Source organism: Natator depressus, chromosome 2 (assembly GCF_965152275.1).
Source record: "Natator depressus isolate rNatDep1 chromosome 2, rNatDep2.hap1, whole genome shotgun sequence".
In the NCBI taxonomy this organism is placed as follows: domain Eukaryota; kingdom Metazoa; phylum Chordata; order Testudines; family Cheloniidae; genus Natator; species Natator depressus.
The window spans coordinates 89,018,549-89,036,677 of NC_134235.1; the positions used below are offsets into that span (position 1 = coordinate 89,018,549).

General features: G+C 37.8%; 1 protein-coding gene across 2 annotated transcripts in view; it reads right to left on the bottom strand.

Annotated features, from left to right (window-relative positions):
- Window positions 1–18,129, bottom strand: part of SPIRE1 (spire type actin nucleation factor 1) — a 179,634-nt gene that overhangs the window by 59,136 nt on the left and 102,369 nt on the right. For both annotated transcript variants that reach the window (XM_074944669.1, XM_074944670.1), the window contains exons 4-5: window positions 16,548–16,673; window positions 34–117 (exon numbers count right to left, since the gene is read on the bottom strand). In XM_074944669.1, coding sequence (XP_074800770.1) covers window positions 34–117; window positions 16,548–16,673 — 210 coding nt within the window. The remainder of the gene's footprint in view (window positions 1–33; window positions 118–16,547; window positions 16,674–18,129) is intronic.

Sequence of the window (18,129 nt, forward strand, 5' to 3'; positions counted from 1 at the left end):
ATTGAAAATTATGGTAAATGACTACAGCCCTACCCAGTCAGCATTTTTCAACTCATCAAGGTCTGTGCTGGATTCATCACTCTTTTCTTTGTCCATTTCCTGAATCTTCTTCAGATTCTGTCAATTAAAAGCAATATAGTAAATAAGCTGTATAAGAACATAAAACTGTATTGAAATAAAGTAGAAAAGGTTTAATAGAATATGGTTTCCTTCTGTGTCTATTCATCTTTCACAATTTACATAGTGGATATTCCAAGCAATGTTTTCAGAACATGTACAGCAAATTAGAAATTAGACTTCCAATATTGTTAATGAAATTTTATATATATATATATATATATATATATATATATATATATATATATATATATATATATGAAGGAATAGGACTTTTCTGCACATATGGTGGGAATAACATAAGAAAATAGTATTTGGGAGGGAAACAAATATAAATTTCAAGATAGTTAAAGACAGACTACCCACAGAACTCAGTAATATTAGGTTATAGCCCAAAGGAGGTTATCGACCTGGGGAAGGACCCATTGATATCACAATTATTACTAGCAGCCAGATGCATGATAGCTTGTTCAGATTCCCCCAATATTAGTAGTATAGAGAAACCAAGTCTAGGAATGCTTTTCAATGGAAAAAATGACAGTTTTACATGAAGCAGACTTTAAAATATATGGTTTTTTGAATTTGAAAAAAAATAAATATACAGATAATGATAAGAACTTGACCAATCACAAAGGGATCTTTTAAAGATAACAAATACAGGTTATTAATAAGATTTCTTAATACTTGTGTGGAAAGTTCATGTATGTTAATAACGACTAAATAAAAAGTTTAAAAAAAGAAAATGTCCCTCCTCAATGTAGGTGAAGCTTTCTTAATAAAGAGCCAAACGTTCGGACTTTGACTAGAATAAGAATAATGACTGAATGCTACAGTAGGTCACAGAGTGGGTTTATTAGACCACTTAACATTAAAACAAACAAATAGGTGCAATTCAAGATTTAAATATATGGACTCTTTGCACTCATGGACATAGTCTCATATATATTCACATCATACATAAAAATCACACATTTATATAGAATACAACTTTTTGCTTGTAAACTGAATGCCTTTGAAATGGAATCACTGAGACACAAACATGGAAACTCACTATTCCACGTTTACAGATAGTTTCAGAATAGAACTGCACATTAACAGGATTTTTTTTACATTTTTCCAATTGTTTATTCATGCATTTTCATGAAACATAACTGGCTCCAAACTTTTGTTCAGTAAACCTCTTGAGTTTATGTTAGGAGATTAAATCAATAGGTTACAGATCTGGAAATGTTTAAATTATTTATGTATGTAGCACAGAAATATTTGTCCTCTCTTCTGAGCTGACAACGTAATTAAACCAACATAACATACTTGGGTATTCCCTATAATGGAAGCAATCAACAAAGAGAGTCTGGGTCTGTTTTTTTACAAAATGTATAAAAAAAGGTTTAAAAATATAATTTTCTGTTTATTATATATTACACTGAAACTGCTACAGTTTAAATCTTTGCCCAAAGCCTCAGAAGAATCTTTCAATGAAGCAGTGCAGGTAGCTATTAAAATTTATTTCAGAGATCCTACAGGACAGACAGCCATCTCACAGGAGTCCTTGGAGTTTTTAAAAATCATTTTGCTACAGAGGATTTTGGGGAGAGTACAGGATAGCAATTGCTTACTACTACCTTTAATGTGACACAGCAGCAGACTTATTTTTACATCCAAGTTCTTCACACCATTATTGGCCCATTTTTTTAATTACATACATTATAGGCAGGCTTTTGAAAATCCATACAACTTATATGACACAAAATCTAATGGCCAAGTCCTGAAAATCAGGGGTGAGTACAAGGCAGGGGAGGGTTTTGGGTAGAAGATATAAGGGTGCTTCTAGTTGTTCTGACAACTCTGATCTCATTCAGTGATTTCACTCATTGGTTCAAATTCAGCTTGCCTCATTCATGGACGTTGACTACACCCTAAGACTTTTCAAAGGCATTTGTTTCCTTTAGTTACAACACTCTTGTGAAGAATGAAATTTCTTTTCTTTTCAACACGGATTTTATCAGTAGAACCCAGCATTATCATAAGCCAGTGCCATTGAAAATAGCTTGTGATTTAAGGACACAAGAGTTAGATACTGCTAACTGTATAACCTACAATTTCTGAAATAATTTTTTTTTTAAAATGACCTCAGACCACAGTATAAGTTTTTAGCCTGTAAATAAGCTCTGGTGTGGGCTGAGTATGGCAGTTAACAGAGTCTTAGCTACAGAGTAATACTTTTAATGGTAAAAATAAAACAAAATAAAAACTACTGCAAGTGAAAATATCCTGGCAAATTTAAAGCTTCAAGAAATCCTCCAAGAATAGGCATAATTTTAGTTTCAATAGTTCTGTGAAAAAGGATTGTGGTTTTGACTTGCCTAATTAGACACACAGGTAAGCAAACATTTAACCATTATACCCTCCTCACTGCTCCACATCCAAATAGTTAATCTAGTCCAATGTATTCCAAGTATAGCTAAAAGTATGTCCTTTCTCCTCCTCTCTTAGAATGTCTCTAAGGGTAAGTCTACACTACAATTAAAGACCCATGGCATAGCCACAGCTGGTCTCGGTCAGCTGACCTGGGCTTGCAGAGCTCAGGCTACAGGGCCTAAAATTGCAGTGTAGACATTCAGGCTCATGCTGGAGTCCAGGCTCTGAGACCGAGCAAGTTGGGAGGGTCTCAGAGACCAGGGCTCCATCCTGATCCCAAATATCTATACTATAATTTTTTGCCTCACTGCCCAAGCCCGAAACAATTGATCCAGGCTCTGAGACTTGGTGCCACGGGTTTTTTATTGCAGTGCCGATGTACCCTAGCAGACTGACAGTGTTTGCTTGAAACATCCCAGGTGTTAGCAGGTGTTGGTCCTATTGAGAAAAGGTTAGATTCGTTTGACTCACTGAAACAATTTTACTCTATCTGGTCACAAAGCAAGGTGGGATTGGATCTCTAGAAAGAGGAGCTGGGCTCAGCAGTCCTGGGATGGGAACCATACGAGCAGCCAATCCTCATGTGAAAGTTTGAGCTGAACTCTACCATCTTATCAGAAAGCCTTTGACAAGGTCCCTCACCAAAGGCTCTTAAGTAAATTAAGTTGTCATGGGATAAGAAGGAAGCTCTTTTCATGGATTGAGAATTGGTTAAAAGACAGGGAACAAAGGGTAGGAATAAATGGTAAATTTTCAGAATGGAGAGGGGTAACTAGTGATGTGCCCCAAGGGTCAGTCCTAGGGCCAATTCTATTCAACTTATTCATAAATCATCTGGAGAAAGGGGTAAACAGTGAGGTGGCAAAGTTTGCAGATGATACTAAACTGCTCAAGATAGTTAAGGCCAAAGCAGACTGTGAAGAACTGTCTCACAAAACTAAGTGATTGAGCAACAAAATGGCAGATGAAATTTAATGTGGATAAACGTAAAGTAGTGCACATTGGAAAAAATAACCCCAACTATACATACAATATGATGGGGGCCAATTTAGCTACAACTAATCAGGAAAGAGATCTTGGAGTCATCGTGGATAGTTCTCTGAAGACGTCCACGCAGTGTGCAGCGTCATTCAAAAAAAGGAAAAAGGATTTTAGGAATAATTAAAAAAAGGGATAGAGAATAAGATAGAGAATATCTTATTGCCCTTATATAAATCCATGGTATGCCCACATCTTGAATACTGCGTAGAGATGTGATCTGCTCATCTCAAAAAAGATATACTGGTATTAGAAAAGGTTCAGAAAAGGGCAACTAAAATGATTAGGGGTTTGGAATGGGTCCCATATGAGGAGAGATTAAATTGGCTAGGACTTTTCAGCTTGGAAAAGAGGAGACTAAGGAGGAATATGATAGAGGTATATAAAATCATGAGTGGTGTGGAGAAAGTGAAAAAGGAAAAGTTATTTACTTCCTCCCATAATACAAGAACTAGGGGCCACAGAAATTTAGAGCTCGAAGGGACCTCAAGAAGTCATCAAATCCAGCACTTGAGGCAGGACCACGTAAACCTTGACCATCCCTGACAGGTGTTTGTCCAACCTGTTCTTAAAAACCTTTACAACCTGCTTTGGAAGCCTATTTCAAGCTTAACTATCCTTCTAGTTAGAAAGTTTTTCCCAATATCTAACCTAAATCTCCCCTGTTGCACATTAAGCCCATTATTTCTTGTTCTATCTCCAGTGGACACTGATAACAAATGACCACAGTCCTCTTTATAAAAGCCCTTGACACATTTAAAGGCTGTTATCAGATCTGTCCTCAGTCTTCTTTTCTCAAGACTAAGCCTGCCCAATTTTATTAACCTTTCCTCACAGATCAGGCTTTCTAAACCTTTTATCATTTTTGTTGCTCTTTGCTGGATGCTCTGAGTTATCCACATCTTTCCTAAAGTGTGATGTTCAGAATTAGACACAGCACTCCAGCTAAGGACTCATCAGTGCCAAGCAGAGTGGGTCAATTACCTCCTGGGTCTTCCATACAAATACTCCTGTTAATACACCCCAGAATACTACTCTTTTTCACAACTGCATCACATTGTTGACTCATGTTCAATTTGTGATCCACCATAACCTCCAGATTCCTTTAATCAGTACTACCATCTCACCATCTATTCCCCATTTTGTGGGTGTACTTATAATCTTTCCTTTTTAAGTGTAGTACTTTGCACTTGTCTTTGTTGAAAAATTGAAGAAATGGTCTGAAATCAAGAAGATAAAATCTAACATCCTTTTGAATTTTAATTCTGTCCTTCAAAGTGGATGTAACCCCTCCCATCTTGAAGTTATCTGCAAATTATATAAGGATACTCTCCACTCCATTATCCAGGTCATTAATGAAAATATTGAAAAGCACTGGACCTAGGACAGACCCCTGTGGGGCTCCAAAAGATACATCCTCCCAGTTTGACAGCAAATCATGATAACTACCCTGCCCATATGGGACCTGCTAAATTCTGTTTAAACTTGCATGAAGTCATAATCCCCAAGGGAATGAGCATTCAGTAGCTTCTCATTCTACACTGTATTGAAGGTAATCCGTGTGTGTGTGTGTGTGTGTGTGTGTGTGTGTGTGTGTGTGTGTGTGTGTGTGTGTGTGTGTGTGTGTGTGTGTGTGTGTGTAAAAATGATGCATATAATCAATACGGTCTTGTTTCACTGAAAAAATCTGCTAACATACTTTTTAATTTTAATTCATGTGCACAGCCACATTATAAATACCATAAGAAAATCTTTCATAAATTGTTTTCTTTTGAATTAAATTTATTAGGCTTTAGTACCTGAAATGGTTAACTAACATAGGTAAAACAGTGTGCTACTTCAATAACACTTCCTTTACCTCTCTGTGTGAATATTGTTCACATTACATAGCAAATAAACATAGCAGTCTGAACCTACTTTCCAGTGAACATCTGTAGGCATCCTTAAACGACCACACAATGCGGTGACAGCTTAGCATTATCTCCACTGGAGACCAGATGTGGTGGTTTATAGACAACTGGGGAAAACGTGTGTATGGAAACTTGTACGTGCTTTGCAGCTGTCAGTGATATCAGTCTGTTACTTTAAAAAGCAATAAGTCCTTTCCCCAAAAGAGGAAATATTATAGAAAAGTCTTATTTACATTTACTTCTGCATTTATATCAGTATTGAAGTCCAAGTATTCATCCATTTCTCCATCAAATGCAAAATAGTGGTAACGATTTCAATGCCAGTCTTTGTGACCTGTAAATGCCTTGTTTTCTCTTAAACTGGAAACTTTTGTTGAAGGCCTGCAAAAATTATAAAATCATCCTAATGCTTTCTCCTCCTGCTCCTCAGAACCAAGGTTAACTTTGGTGAACAAACTGACAGTCAGACTGCTACTCCCTTCAATAAGCATTTATTTTTACAAAGTTAACGTATTCCAGCTGCTTAATCTTTACTTTGAATGTTGAACAATACCCGCAGCAATTATCCATTTCAGCAACCATTAAAGCTTTCTGTTCTTTAACATGGTTTTTTGGGCTGGCTTATACCCAAAGGCAGCAAGACTGGCATAAATGCTAAATATCCCACCATGTTATAAGATTCCAACCTGATTCTCTTTACCACGAAGAATCAGGAGGAGAGAAAAGGTTTGACTAGCTGATGGACCACCTTCAAAATAAGGCACCCATCTAATTAGTCCCTACACAATATAGTAAGAGAGGAAGCTTCTATTTGAGGAAGGCCAAGTCCAGGTAAATCACACCATGACAGGGCTGGAGAGCTGTAACAGCAAAGGCTACCAGCCAGAAAAGAAACTCTGTCCTTTCACTCCAGGAGTTAAACAACATCTACTATGGTATTAGAGAGACGAGGTGAAATCTTGGGACCGACACGGTTACAACTACACTGCACAGCTACTGGAATGATCATTTTAAAATCAGTAGGCTCAAATAACTTTCACTCAACAGTCCAAAAAGAGAAGGCTGAGGAGATCTCTGGCCTGCTGATGTTAGTTTTCAATAAATCTTGGAATACCAGGGAAATTTTAGAAGACTGGAAGAGTGCTGATTTTATGTCAATAAAAAAGGACACACCAAATGACCCAGAGTCAAAAATAATGAGGACCAGGTAGTCATACAGAATAATCTTGATCATTTGATAGGCTGGGCCCATTCAAACAAAATGTGTTTTAATATAGCCCATTGCAAAGTCATACATTCAGGAACTAAGAATTCAGCCCACATCTACAGAATGGAGGACTGTCTCCTGGAAAGCCATGACTCTGAAAAGGATCAAAAGATCACAGTGGACACACAACTGAACTTGAGCTCCCAATGCAATGCCATGCCAAAAAAAAGCTAGCGTAATCCTTGGACATTGTGATACAGCAACTACGATCATCAGGGATATTGTGGTTGTCAGTCCCTAGGTAGAATCTCCCAGGAACAGAAGGCAAGACACTTTCAGGAGATGGCTCTGAGCTCTCTTTTACTGGGGATCAGAACGAAGCAGACTTATTGGTTTTAAGTCACAATGGAAAGCAGACCTTCACCCACTAATGGAACTACAAAATAATCTGCTTCGGTCTCCCAGAAGGCAAACAACAAAACAATACCAAACAAGCTAAACGAGGGAGGAAAAGAGAAGAGGAAGAGATAGCAAGTCTAAATCCTATTGCCAAAATGTTTGAAGGCTACTTAGCACCTAGATATCATGGCGGTATGCACATTAGGAATTAATATATAGAAAGTTTCACGTCATATTAATTGCTCAAAAGATTGAAGGTTGCCAGGTGTTGTTTGCAAGGTGTGCTGAAATGGCCCATCTTGATTATCACTACAAAAGGGTTTTTTTCTCTCCTGCTGGTAATAGCTCACCTTAAGTAATCACTCTTGTTATAGTGTGTATGGTAACACCCATTGTTTCATGTTCTCTGTGTATATAAATCTCCCCTCTGTATTTTCCACTGAATGCATCTGATGAAGTGAGCTGTAGCTCACGAAAGCTTATGCTCAAATAAATTTGTTAGTTTCTAAGGTGCCACAGGTACTCTTTTTTTTTTTTTTTTTTTTTTTTGAAAGACTTGAGTTTCTCAGTGTTTTGAAAAACAATGAAATACTATGTAATTTCCTTGTTATAAATTTAGAAGACACTGGAATTTAGCAACATACACAAATAGAAAATGTTCTGACCTTACAAACATTGGTTATGAAGGTTTCCTTTAACTCTTCTCTGTATGCTGGGTACTGCTCAGAGGAAACAATTTCTTGTGATGGACATACATGCCAAGTCCTCTACACTGAATTAACTGTATCACCTCCCCCCCCAATCAGCCAAGATCAGTGGGGTTAGAAATCAATCACAAATTATGCAAACCAAAACACTTAGAATAAAATAGAGCGTTTGTCAGAACTTAATTGAAATCCAAAATCCGTATGAATAACCTCAGCTGCTGTATCCATTTGTGCTTACCCTTGGGAAACAGACCAGAGGAAGCTATTTTTGCTATAATATTAACATCACAGCACAGACGGACTTCCGTTTTAGAGGGGGAAAATATTAAGAGGCTATCTTAGCTGACCCAAAGCCCTCAAACCCACACTACAAATCTCACTCACATGTTATAGACTGGGCATTCATTCAGAAAATTAGGAAACAGATTTGCAGGCTACACACCAGAAGTCTGAATATTAAGCATTTCAACAGTCTTCATTTTATAACAACGAAAGCATTTGGCATTTTTTTGAAACGTTGTGTTCTCACACACAATTCTCTAGCAGTTTGAGTAAATAAATATATAGATGTCTTTACATTTATTTTTGCATTACTTAAAACAGTCAAGTACAATTATTATTGTTAAATGGCCCATATTTGAAAAATACTTTCCTTTGCTCAGTGACAGATGGAAGGTTATGTAATGTACATGTCAGGACAACAGCAAAGAATCACTTGAACACAATGGCCTCTAAATGGTCTCTACATTTTAACATTTCAAGGAGCTTTTCATAAATAGGGGTATGATTCCTGGGCTTGTTTACACTTTAGCAGTTTAAAAATGTAATCATAATTTCTGTATGTATTCTCCATTTCTAGAGGTTGTTTTATTGATGGAAGTGACTGACTGATAACTGGGGAACAGATAAAATAGACTTGCACATCTGATCTCTGATGTAAGAATACGTAACATATAAAAGAGGGTACTGCCCAAGGGTAATAGTTGATTTTACATACCCAATTATCAAACATCAGACTTAAGCCCTATGGACTGGGCCTCCAGCCCTTACTCACTTGAGTATCTCCCATTTCAGTCAATTGAATTACTCATGAGAGTAAGGTCTGCAGACTCAGCCACTAAAATGTTTCTTATCCTTTGTGCTGCTATAGGACCTTTGAATATCATATCAAAAACATCTGTTTCTAAGACAGTAGGAGTGGGAGTAGAGAAGACATGCCCTAGCGTGGAGAGAGGTGGAAAAGGGTTGCTCAGTTGTGATCCCTTACTTATCAATTCAGCAAATGCACTGACAGACTCCAAATTGAGGTCTTGGGTGGATATCAATGGCTCTTCTTCATTAACTTACACAGGGGATCAAGCAGAGAAACATTTGGCAAGGATTTTGAGTTTCTGGAAAGTAACTGTAGCAATATTCTGTAACATTCATAATTAAAGTACAGCATAGAATATTATGTAAATATACTGTTTGATCCAAAATGTTTATCCTCCAAGGTAAATTTTTATGGGCTGACAGCGTGGGACAGAAGAAATGTTGATCTTTGGATCTAAGTTTGAGTAAACAACTTAGCTAATTGTTTCACTTACTGTTAATAAATTGTTATTGCAAAATTATAAAAACCCCGCTGGTGGTGTTATTAGGTTACACGCTGCTCTGTTAAAGGGGAGAGAGCGATTCAAGACCATGAAAATTTTTTTTGACTGAAACACCTACCATTTTCCACTTTAAGAGTCAAATGTAATGGGAAAATGAAGACTCTGTGTCCAAAAACAGGTGATAAAGATTATTACAAATTCCTAATTTTTTTAATGTTGCTAGAAGGGGTTAATATCCACTGGAAAGATTTCCTAAGAGGTATAATTAAAAGCTTGTAGAAATTCCCACTATGCAAGGGTATTTAAGCTTTTGCTGCAGTTCAGCTGCCCTCATGGGAACAGCCAACTAGGTAAGCCGTACACGGCACGACAGGTATCACATTGGCTAAAGATCTGGGCCCAGATTTTTAAAAGGTATTTAGGCACTGCTCTGCTCAGCATTTCAATCCCTAATTGATTTAGAAGCCCAAGACTCATTTTCAAAAGTGACCTAGAGGCCTGAGTCCCACTGACTTTCCATAAGACACAGGCTCCTACAGGCCTATGTCACTTTTGAAAATGAGACTTAGAAATCCACAGCTGGTCTGTGCCAGTCAACTCTGGTTTGCAGGGCTCAGGCTGCGGGGCGCTCCCATTGCTGTGTAGACTTCCTGCATGGTGGGAGGGTCCCAGAGCTCAGGCTCCAGCCCAAGGCCAGACATCTACACAGCAATGAAACAGCCCTGCAGCCTGAGCCCCATGAGTCGAAGTCAGCTGGCATAGGCCAGCTATGGGTTTTTCTTTGCTGTGTAGACATACTCTTAGGCTACTAAACCAACTAGCCACTGCAATGCTGAGTGAAACAATGCCTAAATACCTTTTAAAAATCTGGGCCTTGATGAGCAGAAGCTACAAAATGAGGAATTTCTTTTTTCATGCATTTTATTGGTAAAATCAACCCACTATTCAGAAATAAGGCCACAGATATTAAAGGGCAGGTCAGAAAGGAAATCAATTGTGCCCATTGTAACACCCCATATGACACCTTGTACCTCAGGTTCATCCCTATTATATGATTATGATATATGGTGTATAAAGTATGCCTTGAGAGATGATATTTCAAAACTCACAACCTACTGAACATTATTATCCTGGTAAAATATGTGCAGTAACTATGTATGTAAAATTGTGAGATTCTACTGTATAATAATGATCTTACATTAGCATGTAACTAAGTTAGAAAAGCAGGCTCAAACTAGTTTTTCAGAGACAAAGGAACATTTGCACATCAGCAGGGAGCTAAAGAGTCATTATCTATTTCATCGGAGATTCACCAGCAGGGAAGTTGTAAACAAGACATTTACAACTCACCTGAAGGACAGCCTGCAGAGCACATACGCAATGGAATTGCTGACCCCATGATCAAGCAAAGACTTTTCCAGTATAAAAAGGAGAGACAGTGACCTACTCCTCACCTCTCCTCCCACATCTCTACTCACAGCAGCATGATCTCTTGAAAGACAATAGGAGCATCATTGAACTGTTGGTGTGGGGGAGGGAGGGGTGTGTCCTAGCTGGAAGGTGTTCCACTTTGTATGAACTGCTCTAAGCTTTTGGGTGAGAAACCTTTTTGCTTTCAAATCTTATATAGGTTGGTAATATTTAGGAATTAGATTGCGGATTTATCTTTTATTTCTTTTGTAACCAACTCTGACTTTTATGCCCTTATCACTTATAATCACTTAAAATCTATCTTTCTCTAGTAAATAAACATGTTTTATTGATTTGTCTAAACCAGTGTGTTTTGGTTGAAATGTTTGGGAATCTGTACTCAGGTTAACAAAGGCTGGGGCACTATAATAATCCATCATTTCATCAAAGGAAATTAATGAGCTTGGTTTGTTCAGCAGCGGGCTCAACAGTGCAAGATGCACATTTCTGGGATACCAGGCTGCGGCTAAGAATTAGCGGGTGTCACCCTGTATATAGTTCATGAGTGGCTGGGAGAGCATTCATGTAATTTTGCTGGGAGCGACTCTATATGCTAATGTCTGTGTGTAAGCAGAACCTGGAGAGGCTGAGTTTCACTAGCAAAGCAATGTAAGAGGCACCCCAGGCTGAAGAGTTAAGGGGACTCAGTGGTTCAGTTTGTACCCTGGGGAATGTCACACGCAGGCAAATGTTGAACATAGTATTTACAAAAAAGAAAAGGAGGACTTGTGACACCTTAGAGACTAACAAATTTATTTGTTTATTTAAATATTATAAGCTTTATGAGCATAAGCTTTCATGAGCTACAGCTCACTTCATCGGATGCATGTATTTTCCACTGCATGCATCCGATGAAGTGAACTGTAGCAGCAATGCAAGGAATTCCAGAGCGAGCATACTATATTCTCTCAAATGAGGCAAAACCCAGAAAAAGTGTATAACACACATTTCGCCAGTGCCCACAAAAAAATTTAAGTAAATAATGATACAGCAGGTGGAATGTTTTCATTTAACGTGTAAGTTCCACCACTGTTGAATAGTTAGCAGTTTTAACTAGGATGACGTTAAGTTTTTATTCATATGACATGCCAACAGCAAAATCTACTCCGATCCTTGCCAATCAGAGACTGAATGGAAGATTAACTTCAAAGGAATTTATTTTACAGGACAGGAAGATTCTTTCCTTTATGAAGAGGTTAGGGTACACTAAATCCTACTCTCAGAGCATACATTCTGTGTAGCACTGTATTTTAATAGCTTTTCCGACCAATGGACTATTAAGGTCAAGTTGGCTGAGGACCTACAGTCTCTGTTTTTCTAAATAAATGATCCATTAAACATTGTTAAGAAGAAACACACTCAAAAATTACTTAGATAGCTGCAGCGCATTATCAGATGTAGTCATGAATATATACATATTATTAACAATTTGCTATTTTATTAATTGACCCATTAGAATCTTTACTTGAAATGAAACAGAAGAAAAATAAAGGAACAAAAGAATAGATATTCTTTATACTTATTTGCTTAGGTAGAGCTTTACAGGAGTATATCTTTTCAAATGGAGAGAATGAAATATACAGAGAGACAGAAAAAACTGACTGTCTACTTTACAAAGGCAACGAATGAGATAAAATAATTAATGGCATGAAGAAGACAAATCAGGAATATCTGTTCCCCTTGCCTCAAAGGAACAAGGGGACAATCCATGAAATTAAAAGGTGGCAAATTCAAAAATCGATAAAAAGAAACTTTTTCATACAGTGTATAATTCAACTGGATTTCATTGCCACAGGAATTCCTTCAGGACAAGAACTTAGAAAGATTCAAAAAAGGATTGGACACTTATATGGCTATCAAGAATAGACAATTAACAATTAATTTTGGAAGTGATACTAAACCTCATACATTAGGGCTTAAGCCACTCTCTAACAATTAACCATCAGGATGTGGCCTAATATGGGGGGGCAGATATCCCACTTCTGCTTACTGTAGGGTTCCTACACCTTCCTCTGAAGCATCTGGTGGTGGCAACTGTCTGAGACAGGGTACTGGCCTACCTTTGCCTACCACAGGTCTGATATAATGTACCAATTCCTTTCTTCCTATATTTGCATAACAGAAGTTCAGTTCTGCTATGTCTATCTTTTCTTGGCCCCACCCCAAAAAAGAATGTTTAACTTTATGTTTTATCTCACTAACTCTGTTCACACAAGGGAGATCTCTAACTTTTGGATCATCCTGGGAAAGGACGTGTTCTTGTGTTATTACTTTTAAGCATACTGATTATGTTTATACTGTATTAATATAACTCACTTTAGCTTAACCAAGCATTGTAATTAATGCTGATTCCATAGCACAGCTATGGTTATTGTGTGTTTCATAAGATGCATTTTTTGCTGGTATTGAGGGGGGGAGGGGGGAGATTCCCTCTGTGTATGTGAACTTCTTGTGGTAAATAAGAGCTCACAGTGTAGGATGGGGGAAACTAGCAATATTTTCCCCTTCTTCCCCCGCAGCCCTAAGAGCCAGAGAACAGAAGTAGCAGGCTAGGGGGCTGAGAAGGCCTGGCCCATCTGAAGACCAAAAGCACTAGCAGGTGGCATCACTGGTGGACCAAGGGTCATCCTTACTCCCCTGAGCACCTGAAAAGGAGTGGCATTAGTAGTGTAGGAGCGGGAGACAGGCCAACAAAATGATAAGCTGGGAAAAATTACCAAACTCCCCAGAAAAACTCAACAATGGAATAAGATAAAAGATTTAGGGAGTTCAATGTATTTTAGGGTAGGTTGGATAAATCAGGTTTATACTGAAAAGCCAGCCTGAATCCTAACTAACTACAGAACAGCTGCTACTATTCCATAATATTTTAAAAAACTTACCATGTCTCCCTTTCTGCTCCGACATCAGTTAACCATTCCTGGCTTCATTCTACTCTCTCTGCTTCTCTCTATGATGTCCCCTCTTATGAATCTCCCTTCTAAATATATAGCTCCACATTTTTCATTCTCTCCATGAATGAAAGTCTCTCCCTGCCTGTAAGGGATTTTGTCAACATTCATTTGGGATAACGTGTGTAACTCAATTGATGGGTGTACCACTTGTGAATAAATGTAGCCACCTCAAACACATGCCAATACAGCCTCTATACTATATAATGTGTTTTACATACACATACATGCACATCTATAGCCAAATAGAATATACAATGGTGAGAGGATACATAAAACATTTTATTGACTTCTGCTTGGGTTCACCATATTACCCATGAGCTGTGAAGCCACTACATTCTAGGTAGGGAAAGAATATATGAAGATAGTATAAAGTTTTTGTTGGCACAACTTTAAGGTGATCATATAACTCCTTTCTGGCACAGGTACAAGCTAGAAATAAATGGCAATAAGAAATATATAGCACTCCATATTAATATATATTTTCTTCATGGCTCTTATTTTGTTTTCTATGTCCTTTGGATTTTTTTTAACCACTGAAGGGTTTCTGAAGTTATACTTTGATAAACGCAGTGAGCAATTACCATGTGGATTATAAAACTAAGCCACCTATAAGGATTTCAAACCTTAACTATTATTACAGCTATTTGTAAGATAACGATAACTGTGTTTCTCAGCAACTTTCAGTGTTTTTTAATAGCCCATCGACTTCACTAGGGCCAGAATTTCACCCAGAGTGGGATTGTTTCCATTGATTTAAATGTGTTTTGGATCAAGTCCTAATAGCCTTTTCAGAGGCAAACGGTATTTTTCATCTCACAGTATACACTCTAATTTACAGGGTGATTGAATAGTTTACAAGTTTAAAACAAAAGTATTACTGTGTGTATATTGATGTATATATTTATTTGTGTACTTCTATAAAATTTAAATAAAAAAGTAATGTTCTATATAGGCATATACTGAAAATGCCTAACTGCTCACTGTGGTCAGCTTTGTACCTAATCTAGAGGGACAAAAAGCAATTAATGTGTAATACAGTCTTCAGTAATTACATTAATGAACAGCTGTTATACTGAGCATGAGCAAATGGAAACATTTTCACTCATCCAACTTGAAGAGGAAGAAATTGTGGGGAAGCTTTTTGCCTCGAATATTTAGGGATTTGCTAAAGACATAATCAATGTATACTTTCTAGCTAGATTATTTGAGAGTTTTGGACCAGAGTAAAAATAAAAATTACCCACTACTGTTCCAAGAAAGATAAACGAAGTGTAGAGGAAAGGGTCATAAAAACAGGTGGAGACGTCAAGGCGGTTACTCTGTTATTAACACTATATTGTGTCTATCAACACAATACAATGTGTTGATTTACATATAACTGTCCACTACTGGCTCTCTAAACTCACCATAATTTATTCAGTTCATTTCTTGTAGGTGACACAGAAGAAGCGATCTGAATGCAAAGTGGAGAGCGCCCTTCCAGACCAGCTCAGGAAAATTAGCACTAGGAGCAGTGTGGAAGAAAGCATGAAGACACTTATGGGAGAAGCAGACAAATAGAATGTTGAGCCTGGTGTCATTGGCAGAGAGAGCAGGAAGGCAACATGAAAAGCATAAAGTAATGTTTAGTATCAGGGGGTACCCGTGTTAGTCTGTATCCACAAAAACAACAACAAGGAGTCCAGTGGTACCTTAAAGACTAAGGGATTTATTTGGGCATAGGCTTTCGTGGCCTAGAACCCACTTCATCGGACGCATGGAGTGAAAATTACCAATGCGGGCATTATTATACTGACACATGAAGAGAAGTGAGTTGCCTCACAAGCGGAGAACCAGTGTTGACAGGGCCAATTCGATCACGGTGGATGCAGTCAATTCCCAATAATAGATGAGGTGGTATCAATTCCAGGAGAGGCTTTTGTAATGAGCCGGCCACTCCCAGTCCCTATTCAGGCCGAAATTAATGGTGTTAAATTTGCAAATCAATTTTAGTTCTGCAGTTTCTCTTTGAAGTCTGTTTCTTAAGTTTTTTTGTTCAAGTATAGCTACTTTTAAATCTGTTATAGAATGTCCAGGAAGATTGAAGTCTTCTCCTACTGGCTTTTTTATGTTACCATTCCTGATGTCCGATTTGTGTCCATTTATTCTTTTATGTAGGGACTGTCCGGTTTGGCCAATGTACATAGCAGAGGGGCACTGCTGGCACATGATGGCATATATAACATTAGTAGACGTGCAGGTGAATGAGCCTCTGATGGTGTGGCTGATGTGGTTGGGTCCTCTGATGGTGTCGCTAGAGTAGATATGGGGACAGAGTAGGCAACGAGGTTTGCTACAGGGACTGGTTCCTGGGTTAGTGTTAGTGGTGTGGTGTGTGGTTGCTGGTGAGTATTTGCTTCGGTTGGGGAGCTGTCTGTAAGCGAGGACTGGCCTGCCTCCCAAGGTCTGTGAGAGTGAGGGATCGTTTTCCAGGATAATGTTTGTTTCCAGGTAATGTTTGTTTTCCTGATCACATTATGGGTCATGGTCTATCATGAAAGTACGCTAACCTCTATCAAATACCCATGATCAATGGGTACAGGACAAAACAGAAAGCTTAATTGTAGGGACACTTTATAAATAATTTTCTCTACCATCGGATAGTCACTGGTGATCGGAAATAGAAAGTTTTTCACAGTACTCACTCCCCTAGTAACCAAATTAGCAACAGAGAATTCTCTCCGACTGCTTACCTCTTTTGCACTTTTAATTTTGGCCAGGAATGTGTACAACTCCATTGTTTCAGCAAACAGTGCCCGACATACTGCCTGATAGTGGTTTGGCGCCTCTGATCGGGTTGGTAGATGGGCAGCACACAACTAGGGAGGAAAATAAAAATTGTTATATATAGACACATACACAGCTGCTTTTACTAACACAACACAGGTAGGAACCGACTGTACTTACAGAGTAGCATCCAAATGTTCCCTGGACATATTTACATCAGTTTATTTTTTTAACCAATGATAGTTTCTATTATACATTGTTTTCAAGATTCTGCAACCTAAAATAGAGATGCACTTAACTTCAGGCAGCAATTAAAGTACATTTCTTTACTTTTCTGCTGCCTTTTCGTTTTTGTAGGAAAAGTTCTCAGAGTGAAAGAGAGACTAGGAGACATTCAAAAAGATGCCGTCACTTCCTGGAAAACTTTGAAACACAGTCTATCTGGAGGCAATTTCCATTTTAAATTATTTTTCTTCCCTTCCCTTTTAAAAATAATACACTTCGGATATTTAACTGAAAATGGGATAGTTGATCCTCAGACATTTTTCCCTTCCAAGGTCATAGCTCTTAGTTTATAATAGCATAATTGTCTTCATAGCAACACACTGATTGCACAAAGAGGACTACAACTTTAAGTGAGCATCAAGACAAGATTATCAAATAAACAAATGTTTTGTTCCTACTCAAATGATGTTCCTAGTAATAAAAAAAGAAAGAAAAACACAATGTATTTTACTGTAGCATAATTGTTTCTAAATAGAATCTTTTTCAGAATTTTCTATCAGATGTTAGGAGCTTTTTAAAATGAAAGCATCTTAACTCAATTGTCAAGAAAAAAAGAGTTCCCTAACAAAACAACTTAAAGAGCCAAATTCTGAAAAGATTTACATGATTGTCTAATATAGATTTTGGGTATCAATTGGTTAGAAAACAGAAGATGAAATCCCACTAAGCCTATTCCTAATGGTTCGCATGGTTTAAAAGGAGGTTGTAAAAAAGTTTGCGTACGATTTAAGTTAGACTGGCATCACAGCAAACATCCACTAACATTCCTAGAAGCACACACAATTTGATAAAAATAAATAAATAGTCATCTATGAAGTGACAGATCTATCAACTGTGAAACACTCAGGAAGACCTCTTGAGGGCTAAATTGTGCTTCTAGACATACATACACAATTACCACCAAGATTAACAGAAACTGAACAAGCCTCTCTAAAGAGAAAAATTTTGCCCAGAAATATGGAAAATGGGAAGTTCTCAAAAACCTTTTATAATGTTTAAGGGAGGCATTACTCTGCTGACTCCCAGTTCGAGAAAGTAGCAAAGTAGAGTTTTACGGAGGGTTTTGAAGGCAGATAATGAGTTACTTTTACAGACGCTTATGGGGAGTAACTCCCAGGCATGAGGGCAGCACAGAGGAAAGCATAAAGGTGCTTGCTTGAAAATCTAGCAACTGGATGGTGGAGGCTGATATCATGGGCCAAGCAGAGGTGGTCATTTTCTCATCTGTAAAACGAGGATATTTACCCTCTTTTGTAAAGCCTT